General features: G+C 33.1%; 1 protein-coding gene across 1 annotated transcript; it reads left to right on the top strand.

Moving 5' to 3' along the window:
• Positions 1-4,354: 4,354 nt before the first annotated feature.
• LOC107842773 (sulfoquinovosyl transferase SQD2) lies at positions 4,355-10,474 on the top strand. The gene is made up of 11 exons (XM_016686797.2): positions 4,355-4,794; positions 6,356-6,422; positions 6,842-6,912; positions 7,096-7,213; positions 7,333-7,406; positions 7,647-7,702; positions 7,788-7,871; positions 8,069-8,156; positions 8,255-8,332; positions 8,595-8,651; positions 9,701-10,474. The coding sequence occupies exons 1-11, from the start codon at positions 4,460-4,462 to the stop codon at positions 10,194-10,196; spliced, it is 1,524 nt and encodes a 507-aa protein (XP_016542283.2). The 5' UTR covers positions 4,355-4,459; the 3' UTR covers positions 10,197-10,474.
• Positions 10,475-12,085: the final 1,611 nt, after the last annotated feature.

The raw sequence follows: 12,085 nt of genomic DNA, 5'->3' as shown, positions 1-12,085 counted from the left end.
ATATATGTACTACTTTAAATAAAATATACTATAATTTATATATACACACACTATATATAATTTATAAAACATATACACATGTATACGTTAAATATATACGTCTATAGAAGATATATACGCATATATACGTACCATTCAATAAATATGAACTACTTTAAATAAAATATACTACAATATATATATACACACACTATATATATAGTTATACAATAATTTATAAAATATATACACATGTATACGTTAAATATATACGTCTATAAAAGATATATACACATATATACGTACCACTCAATATATATGTACTACTTTAAATAAAATATACTATAATATATATCTACACACACTATATATATAATTATACACTAATTTATAAACATATACACATGTATACGCTAAATATATACGTCTATAGAAGATATATACACGTATATACGTACCATTCAATATATATGTACTACTTTAAATAAAATATACTACAATATATATATACACACACTATATATATAGTTATACACTAATTTATAAAACATATACACATGTATACGTACCATTCAATATATACGTACACATATAAAATATATGTACTTCTTTAAATAAAACATATGCTACTTAATATAATAAATTAATAATACTTTATAGTAAATTAGTAATATATTAAAAATAAGTATTTAATTAAACTAAAAATTCTATTTAAATCATTAAATGGAAAAAATTACAAAGTAAAGACTAAGGAGTGAATGAATGTTGAATTTTATTGATTGCAAAATAATCCAAAATTTATAATTTATATGGTTGAAAAATCTACAAATTTTGCATCATTTTTTCTAACTCATTCATGTTAATATTAACGGGAACTTGCATGCGATAGTCAAAGTCAACGGGGACAAAACCATGCATTGGACTTGATTCTGCTAAGTTCTCCCGTGAAGTCATAATGTATTCAAGTCTCTGCTCGTCGTTCGGCTCCACTTCCATTCCTTGATTTCTTTGTTCTGCTCTAATCCAATCTCTAAGGCAAACTAGAACATTCATTGCATTACTTCCCAATGAATATCGATTGTTTCCAAGTTACTGTCATCCCTGACTAAAAGCGCTTTTCGATGCAACGGTTGACATTGGAACATTCAGGATATCTCTAGCTAATCTTGAAAGCACAGAATATTATGCTTCATTATACCTCCACCAATCCAACGTGTTGATCTGTCGTCTACGATCCTCTAGCGGCGATCGGAGATAATTCTTCAACTCTTCCCGATAAGTTGATGTGTAAGCTCCCTCGTCAACACTGTTCTAACAAGGTAAATCATAAAAGTGATCAGGAAAATCACTATGTGCCGGCTTTTTAGAAGATGATGGCTCCTTGGGAGGACAAAGAGCGACAGTTGGAGTAATATTTGTCGGCACAACTAAATCAACTAAATCAGCATAGCGGTTATATAATTTATCTATGTAAGCATTCGCATCACCCATAGTCGTCCACAAATCAGGTTGTTCTTGTTCTTCATCACCAGAATCATTGTTAGTATTTATCTTTAAGTTAGCATAAATAAGAGTACTAAAGTGGCACATAGTATTATATTTCATGCATGGATTTAGTATAGCACCAACCAAATAAATAGAGGGAATCAGAAAAAAAAATATTTTAAAAATTTAGTAAACATGGCACTAATAGCTTCTTTGTAACCTTCTTTATTTTTATATTCTTTGACCAAAGCAGAAATATCAGCTATATATGTCAAAATATTACAAGCAGTAGGATAATAAGCACCGAAAAATTCAACTATAGTTATATAAATTTTTTCAAAAACTTAACAAGATCATTAATTATAGTCCAGTTAAAATCATGTAGCATGCAGTGGGCAGAATCAGCAAACGAACCACAATGTTGGTTAAAAGATAGTGTAATAGGAACTCTATATTTATAACAAGTTTTTAAAAAATCATATGTAGCATTCCATCTAGTATCACATTCTTCAAGCATCAATATCGGTGCAAGTCCATTTTGTTCACATTTAAGTTTAAAGTCTTTAATTATTTTTCTACAATTATTTCCTTGAATAAAACCAACTACAAGTCGAATTTTTTCAATATAAAGTTTAAAAAACTCAAGACCATCTCTTACAATTAAATTATATATATGACAAGCACATTTAACATGAAAAATTTCAAGTAACGGCAGAGATAGCTTAGATTTTAACTTTGTTATAGTAGTCTTGTTGTTAGAAGCATTATCAAAAGCAATACATAAGATTTTATTTTCAATACCGCAAAATTCTGCAACTTTAGCAATCAAATCAGCAATAAAATCTCCAGTATGTTTACGATCTTCATCATATAAAAAAGCAAGAATACGTTTTTGCATAACAAAATTACTATCTAACCAGTGACAAGTAATGGTTAAATAATCATTTTTATTTACAGCACAATCAAGAGCAGAAGTTAAGGATATTCTACATTGAATATTTGAGAATTGAGAGAGAATGAAAAATTGTGTGAAAAATGATTTGAAAGTGTAGGGTATTTATAAGAATTTTTTTGGGGTTAAAAAATAATTTTAAATGTAAAAAGAAAAAAATAATTATAAAGGTCAAACTAGCCGTTTGGACCCAAAAACGGCAATATAGTCGTTAGGCCAACGGCTAGTTTGGGCCCAATGTCCAAAATTCTGAAAAAAAAAAAATAGAAATTGGGCCGGGCCGATTAACCGGCGAGCATGGATCAGTTTTGGTCCGGACCGGATTAACCGGACCCAAAAAAAAATTAAATTGGCCCGAGACCCGATACCCTACAGCCCGTAGACTGATCGGACCAGGTCAAATCGGGTTGATTTTTGGAAGTGGACCGGATCAACCCGGCTCGTTTGACACTCTTACTTTGAGGTGGGAATCAATTGATTTTGTAGCCATTATGATTTTTTTCTTATTTTATATTTCTTTTTACAAATTTAATACATATTTTTTTAAACAATACTCCTACAGTATATTTTTCCATAGAATCATAAATAGCATATACCATATGCTGTCAATATCTTAAATATTGAAACTCAAAAGCACACAATTATGCACAATAAATAATATCTTATGATAACTTACAAATTAAATAAAATAAAATAAACTTTTTAAATATTTTATATATAAAAATAAAGATATGATGTAAACATGAATATCTCTTATAAAAAAAATATAGAATTAAAGAAAATTTATAAAAAATTACAAAATCAAATCTCTATGGACAGAAAACAGATTTTCCATTTAAGGCCAGATATTCAGTTTCACTTGATTCAACATTATAGTATAAGAAATAAATATAGACCCTACGGAGAAAATAACATGTTGCTGCCAAAAAATGAAGGCCCCATATTTGTGGTTCTAAATAAGCATATGCTATTCATAGTTTTCAATTATTCCACATTTCCGAGTGCGGAATTTAAATATGTCATCATGTTTTAAAAAAACCAATATATGCCACTAATTTAAAAAATTATAAAAATAAACTGTTTGCACAAAATAAGTATATAATATTATTTTTTTTTATTTTGATACCGTTAAAATAGAATAGTGCACTAAATGAGTACATTATTAATTATTTTTCATATATTGCACTTCTTTTGTGCATTATTCTCCTTTTTTTATAGTTTAATGCATTTTTTTAGTGCACTATTCATAAAATAAATGGATAGTGCATTAAAAAAGTGCACTATCCATTATTTTGATATCTTGTACTTCTTTTGTGAGATGAAATTTTAAGTATTTTATTATGAGATGAAATTTTAATTTTTTTTATAATATCAAATTGCAACATAACGTACAATGTAAAAAGTTATGTATTTGTATGTCAATGAATGCTGTAATTTTTTATGAGATGAAATTTTACGTATTTTATGAGATCAAATAATTTATAGTGTACTTTTTTAGTGCGCTGTCCATAAAATAAATGAGTAGTGCACTTATTTAATAAAAAAAAATGAATAGTGCACTATCCATATAAAAATGGATAGTGCACTTATTTAGTGCATTATTCTATTTTAACGGTGTTAAGATGAAAAAAAAAATATTATGCACTTATTTTATACAAACAATCTATTTTTGTAACTTTTTAAATTAGTGACATAGATTGATTCTTTTTTAAATATGGTGCAAAAGAATATTCATGTTAGAGTCTCCTTCTCATGGTCCATCACATTTAATTTTTTATTTTTATTTTAAATATTTAATATTTATATTAAAATTCGATTAATTCAAATTTACATTAAACACGACTCATTAGAAATCACACTTCTAACTAAGAATTTCTTTTTTATACTCAAGACTTAAAACCGATACTTTTAATTAAGCAAAAAGATGTATTTTTTCGTGGCATAGTGTTTTTATTATGCAAGCACTAATTCAAATACAATCCCCCTCCCCCCAACCCAACCCCGCAGATACATATTATAACCTCATTTAGACAAACTCTTAACATGTCCAATCTTTCTTCTCACTTTATAAATTCTTCTAACTTTACACCTTGTGATTCCTTACCTTCATTTTCCTCTTATTCTTATTCTTTTTTCACCTCTAGTTTTTATAAAGTTTCAACTTCAAGAACCTACCCCATTAGTTTAATTTCCACAAAGATCACCTTCTTACAGTATAAAAGCAACTTTAAAACAAACCCTTTCCAGAGAATTAGTAGTAATATGACAATTACTGAGTACAGAGATGAAGAAGATGATGAGAATCCTCCACTTTTACTTGAATCTGAGATGAAAGAGCCTAGGCGTATTGCTCTCTTTGTTGAACCTTCACCTTTTGCGTGAGTATTAATTACTCATTAAATTAATTATAGACCATTCTTGATTTCCTTTTTTTTTTTTTGTCGAAGATTCACTTTGTATAATTGTTAATTAAAAGTTGGGAAAGTTGGTTGCTTTTGCTTGCTAAATTTTGGTTTCTTGATTGTTTACGTTTGATATGTTGACTTTAGTTTATGTGATCCACTAGATCCATTTATTATGAAATCTTTATGAGGTTGTATGATTATGAGTTAAAGAAACTTTTGGATGTGTGGTGTTAGGGTTATATTTTTATTGGGCATAGTACATAAACAGACGCTCAAACTTGGCCTCAACTGGAATATATGAATTCTAACGTTGACAGTGTACATCTAGACACTTCAACTTGGTCTCAACTGGCAACTAAATGCTTTGACTCGTCCCCATTGTGTCTTGTGGGCACCCAATACTGACGTGGCACATAAATTTTGGAGGTGTTATGATGATCATTTTTTAAGTTGGAGTGTTTAATTGGCAAACTGGAGATGAGTTAGTGTCTGGATGTCAACTGATGCCAAGTTCGAGTGCCTGTTTATGTATCATGCCTTGTTATTATTTCATTATTATGCTTTTATGTAGAAGTGTAGTCATACATACTGACCATATGTTTCTTCGATGAAAGCATTTATTGCAAGAAATATTTTTTATTCATGTGTGCTGACAGACATTACTGTTTAAGAGTGGATTACTAACCATCTGAGTTGCATTATAGGGAAATGCCATTACTCTGCTTTGCATTTTGCAGTCGACTCTTCTTGCTTTGTGTGTCTTTTTTTTCCCTTGCAACATATTGTCATGTATCGGAATCCTGCCAGAGATCCTATGTTACTTTAACTAAGTTGATTGTCATAATGTGTTGTCAAATATCAATATTACAATGCAATTTGGTGTTTGATGAATCATATGCAAAGTTCTATGTAACTTCTATTTAGAAGTACAAAGAAATGTTTTTATTTTACTTGAATGGCATTGAGCATAAGTTGATAATGCAGTATCTTCTTTCTCATTTCTTCCTATGGACAGAAACTTCTTTCTCACTTTTATAGTGCTCATTACTGCTTCTTTACTTGAAGCTAATTGCTTTTCGCCACATTTTGGCTCTTCACTGGTCTTGCATGGTTCCTCAAGCTTACTCAACTTAAGAGGGATCCTCACAAGATTTGCAAAATATCAAACGTCATATTCTGTAAAGGCATTTTGTTTAAAATAGATAACCTTCAACCTTGAATATAAGTGATACTTCTTTCATCCTTTGGTTTGTCTTTTACTTTTAGGTGAGGGTTGGGTGGGAAGATCCTTTCTCCTAGAGTCTCTAGTGTCTTCTCTAGAAATTAGAATATTACCTTTCTATTTACATTGACATTGCAAATGTGATTTTAGACAAGATAGATTATAGTCTTAGAAAATTAAATTCATACTGAATTCTCTACTTCCATGATCAAGATTTATGCATGACTTCAATCACTTCTTACTCCCACTATGTTTGTTCTTCAATTGTCTTATTATTGATGAAAACCACTGTTTCCCTTTTGTGTAATACAGGTATGTTTCTGGATATAAGAACAGGTTCCAGAATTTTATAAAGTATCTCCGGGAAATGGGGGATGAGGTATATTCTATGTTTAACAATGATGATGTTAGTTTATGATGTCTGTTGGTGTTCTTTCGGTAGGGGGCCTGAATGACATGCTATAGCGTAACTATCTACTTGGGATATTTCCATGTTCATATTATTAAATCCAATGAATATTTTATGATATTATATCAATAAAAAATTTAATATCCGTTGGTCTTTTCTATTTTCTTTCACCTAAACCAATGTCAAGCAACTTGATATGCTTTTTCTGCACATTTTCAGCCAATGGTTATTCTAAAAGTAATTTAGCTCAGAGGTATCCTTTGATATAAATATACTCGTAGGCATAGTTCTTGTAGTCTATTAAGTGGAGTAGTATTTATGGCATAAGAATAGAAGATCTACACTTGACGATCAACTGCTGAACAGATCTTTGTGCATTTGTCACGCAGGTTATGGTTGTGACAACACATGAAGGAGTACCCGAAGAATTTTATGGGGCAAAATTGATAGGATCACGGAGGTTGCAACTGTTACCTTAAATATTTTTTGCTTTCCTTGTTTGAATAATTAACTCACTCATTTTTCCTACGTTACCTTCAAAGAGTTGAGGTTAAGGACTCCATGATTATGAAAAATTGTCAATATACGGAGCTTTTCCCGTCTCCTAAGAAAGCTTCTTTCTGAAGTATATCCTTTCTTGCAGTTTTCCCTGCCCCTGGTACCGGAAAGTACCCCTCTCACTTGCTCTCAGCCCTAGAATAATCTCAGAGGTAGCAAAGTTCAAGCCCGATATCATACATGCATCATCTCCTGGTATAATGGTAAGATTTCAGTTCTTTTCCTTCTTTCAGTTATGATATCATTGTTGCTATTGAAAAACTGAAGGGAATTAATGTTTTCCAGCTTCCTGTCTTATATAACTTTTTTTCCTTGTTTTTAGGTATTTGGTGCTCTTATCATGGCAAAACTTCTGTCCGTGCCAATTGTAATGTCTTATCACACACATGTGCCAGTGTAAGTTTGCTCCTTCCTTCTGGTTCTTAGCTCAAATCCATGTTGGAAAATTTGATATCTTAAATATACAACATTAACCCTGAAACATAAGTTCTATCTGACGATGAGGAATACTTAGCAATAAATCTCTGAAGCTTCTAGAATTATCTACACTATATCACTGGAGGACTTTACTTTGATCCTATTTATGTTTCTTTTCTTTCTCTGGATAAGTGATCTGATCCTCATTCTGTTCTTCAGGTACATACCAAGATACACCTTTAGTTGGCTAGTTCAACCAATGTGGATGGTTATAAGTATGTCAGTTACAATATCTTATCAATTGTCTGTTCTCTTCTCCCCTTCTTGATACTAATTAAGATGCATTTACTGCTCACCCAGAGTTTCTACATAGAGCTGCTGATCTTACACTGGTGCCATCTGCTGCTATCGCAAAGGATCTGGAAGCTTATAAGGTAGCATCAGGTAATAGGCAGAAACTTGAACTAGTCAATTGCTCTCCAATGATGATTTTAGTAATTAGTGACCGGAGAAAGAAAAAAGAAAATATACATCTTCTCTGTTCTATCAGAGCAGTTTTTGGCTGGATTCAGATGGTTTGCCATGAAAGCATTCTCCTAAAAGTTGGTCACTCTTTGCTTTTCTTTTTCTTTTGTTCCCAGCAAACAAAATACGTTTGTGGAATAAGGGTGTTGATTCAGAGAGCTTCCACCCCCAGTATCGGTCTCGTGAAATGCGAGTAAGGCTAAGGTAGGACCTCTCAGCTTAAAATTTGATACAGTATGAAGCAATCTTTAGTTTGTGCTGATAATTCTTTCTCCTTTGCTCCTGCTATTACTCACAATAAGTAATGGAGAACCAGATAAACCATTGATAGTCCATGTTGGACGAATTGGAGTTGAGAAGAGTCTGGATTTCCTCAAAAGGTACAACTCTTCCTTCGTTAATATACAACAACGATAATTACGCTTCAGTCTCAAACAATGGTCTATGTGAATCCTCACTATTCATGTTCTCAATCTAAATTCAACTCAGGCCAGCATTTTACAAAATAGTCTTCCTTCATTGATATGGGGGAAAATGTACTTGCAATTTTAACATATTGTATCAAGCAAATTATGTGCTTGTCAAGTTAATATGAAAATGCCGATAACTTTCACATGACATTGGAGAATGGTTTTGAAACAGGGTTATGGATAGACTTCCAGATGCTCGGATAGCTTTTATTGGAGATGGGCCATACAGGTGAGTTATGATGATTGTTTGCTTCTTGTTTCTGGAACATCAGCCGGAATGTATCGTGTTCTTTGCTAAGACAGTACACTAAATCTTGTTTCTTGTACCATAACCAATGTTCAGTTTACAGAATTTTTATTGATGTCGGTTTTAGAGAATGCAACATGATTGGACCCTTCGAGGGTTATTTACCCGTTCTCAATAGTATTGCCAGAATATTTACTTAGGTTGTGAGGTAAAAAATTCAAAAGAGACTTCCAATTGTAAGAAATGGAATGCTTACCCAAAAATCTCACCTGAAACTTTGTGTAGAAATTCTGATAGTATATGTCAGTTTTGGATTAATTGCTTAGGATTTCTTAGTTTGTTAAGGCTTAAGTATGTTAAATAATTGGATGCGATAGAGAACTGAGTAAGAAGTAGAATTCAGCACATTATTCAGCCACTTTGTCACTTTGACTAATCCCAGATTCTTTAAAGTGGGTGGGAATCACTTTGGTATTAGCAAGCCAGGTGGTGCGCTTATGATGCTCGTCATGCCCTCTGTAGATACTTGATGTGTCATCATTATATAGGTCAAATTACATTTTCTGGCATTTCCGTTGTCAAAAGTAAATTATTTACCTTCTTGGCATAAATAATAGTTAAGTAATAAATAGTATCTTACAATGCGATGCCAGCAGCTCTTTCTGACAAGACAGTTGTTTGCTTGCAAGAATCTACCGTCAAATGTTCCCCAGGGCTTTAGTTCGACGGTAAAGGTAGCTCAACTCTGAACATGTGGAAGGCGCATGCCACAAGTTTGAATCCTGCTGTGAACCAAGTTTGGTATTTAAGCTTAGAATGGTAGAGGGGCGGGTTCATTCCGCTTAGTTGTGAAGCTGGCTGTAAATAATGGATTTTTCAGTTGTCAAAAAAAGAAAAGAAAAGAAAAGAAAAGGAATCTACTATTGAATGCTGAGCTAAGAATGTGGATTCCTAGAAGCTGTTCTGTTTATTACAATATAAGATCCGTACCTGAAAAATTGTAAAATTGTCGTTCTGTCTGCTGCTTGTAGGGAGGAATTGGAGAAAATGTTCCATGGCATGCCTGCCGTGTTCACTGGTATGTTACTAGGGGAGGATCTTTCCCAAGCATATGCCAGTGGAGATGTTTTTCTTATGCCTTCAGAGTCGGAGACATTGGGGCTTGTCGTTTTGGAGGCTATGTCATCAGGGCTTCCTGTAGTGGCTGCACGTGCCGGAGGAGTTCCAGATATCATCCCTGATGATCAGCAGGGCAAGATTGGGTATCTGTTTAATCCTGGTGACCTGGACGACTGCATGAACAAACTAGTGCCACTTTTATGCGATAGTGAATTGAGAGAAACCATGGGGAAAGCTGCACGCATCGAAATGGAGAAATACAGCTGGAAGGCTGCAACAAGAACAATTCGTAACGAACAGTACAGTGCGGCCATTTGGTACTGGAGGAAGCAGAAAGCACAATTTCTGAGACCATTCCAATGGATGTTTCAGCGTATATTCGCAGCTCCAGAAGTCGACTATAGGTGATAGATCCTGTTCTCGTATTTTTTACTCAAAAAGCATAGAGCTTTTCCATGCTTTGGGAAGGTGCTTCAAGATTTGTTTCTAGAATATTGGCCTGAAATGTATTATGATATTTGCTTTTAATTGATTGTACAATGTAGACCCCCCCCCAATACTAGGTCTGTTGTGCTGTTATGTATTTAATTTGAACTCATGTACATGTAAATTTGCATATTATTGGCCCATAACTCCCCCCCTGTAATTGTGCATATTCAGTTGTGGAGTTACTGCACTTCGTTTAATTGTGCAGAGTCGATATTGTTAGTTAGTTACGTAGTGCTTATAGGTAACTTTTAGGGGTCGGTTGGTATGCAGGGATATCCCATGAGGTGGGATATTACATGGGATTATTTTATTTCACCTTACACATAGAATAGTAATCCCACCATTTTAGTACAAAACATGGGATAAATTTAGTCCCAAACTTTATCCCAGAATTACTTTCCTTATTCCTTCTACCAAATGAGTGGAATACTCCTATAATATAGGAGTTATTGTTACTCTTCGTATTTAAAATGACTTTGCACATTGTGACGAGCACCGAAGCTTTCACAATTGTTTCTGCCTTGTATCTTTATGGTATCACAGCCCCTCTAAGCTCCGAGTATCAACAGTTTGCTCATCTCTTTCATATATTTTTTTGGTTCCTCTGTCATCTTTGTTGATAACACCAATCACCTCTGGTTCAATTTAATCCAAGTTCCCAACTACCCATAAAGCTTACCGGTCCAAACAACTTTGCTATTTGGAAGGCTCAGGTTGAGTATCTCATGTTAGGCCACAACCTTTACCGCTATATAGACGGCACCATGACAACGCCATTAAAGATTGTCACTGGGAACAATTCAGAGGTACCCAACCCCAAATATAAAATCCGTTTTCGACAAGACTAGTCATAATGCCTTAATGGCATCAGTTCACCAAACAATTACCATGGGTAACGGCAACACAAGTCCTATAACTTACACTGTTCATTTTCAGTTTTAAATGCTTTTAACAAAAAATTTCACCTTTGAAATACTCTGTGCGCCCCATCTATTAAGCACAACCTTATATCTGTGTCAAAATTTTGTCAAGATAACCTGACATCCATGAAATTTTTTCCTTATTCTTTTCCTGTGAAGGATTTGAGTACAAGGGTGATATTGGCGTGCAACAAAATAGAGACGGACTTTATGAGTGGCCCTCTGGGGAGGCCAATGCAATCTGAGTTACCAAACAAATAAGGCGGAAACTCAACAAACGTGACGAAGAAAATTAGGACATTCAAATAAAAAAATGTTTAAAACACTCTTACACAAGTTTTCAATTCTTGTTTCTAATTTAGACAAGTTTGATTATTATAATTCCTGCTCTTGCTCTTCTAATAAAAGTCATTAGTTACCTTTTCTTTTCAGAATACTTTATAGAATAAAAAGCCTTTGCAAATTATTTCAGTGATCTCTGGGGGCCACCACTTGTTTTATCGATTGATAAATAATTATATTATGTAATTTTTGTTGATCAATTTACCAAATATGTTTGGCTTTATACAATTAAAAACGAAAGTGAGGTTTAAGTATTTTTTTCTAAATTTAAACCCCTTGTTGAAAACTATTTTCATACAAAAATACTCTCATGTACACTGATGGTGGTGGTGAGTTTGAAAGGCTCAAGTCATTCCTTCATGCTAACGGCATTGAACACCATGTATCACCCCTATACACCCCACAATGAGTAGCCATGGTTGAACGTAGACACTGCCACATTATTGAAACAGTCAAAATCATTTTACATCCAGCTTTCATGTCCCCAATATTTTGGTCGTTTGCTTGTCTACAAGCCACGCTCCTGATTAACATATTGCCTACCCC

Source organism: Capsicum annuum, chromosome 9 (assembly GCF_002878395.1).
Source record: "Capsicum annuum cultivar UCD-10X-F1 chromosome 9, UCD10Xv1.1, whole genome shotgun sequence".
In the NCBI taxonomy this organism is placed as follows: Eukaryota; Viridiplantae; Streptophyta; class Magnoliopsida; order Solanales; family Solanaceae; genus Capsicum; species Capsicum annuum.
Note: the sequence above shows the minus strand (reverse complement) of the source record. Positions and strands in the feature narration are given on the sequence as shown.

Coding starts and splice junctions, on each gene's coding strand:
- LOC107842773 (XM_016686797.2), top strand. CDS start 4,460: ATGTCCAATCTTTCTTCTCACTTTATAAATTCTTCTAACTTTACACCT. Junction 7,872..8,068: donor AGCTTATAAGGTAGCATCAG/GTAATAGGCAGA, acceptor TTTTGTTCCCAG/CAAACAAAATACGTTTGTGG. Junction 8,333..8,594: donor AGTCTGGATTTCCTCAAAAG/GTACAACTCTTC, acceptor GTTTTGAAACAG/GGTTATGGATAGACTTCCAG.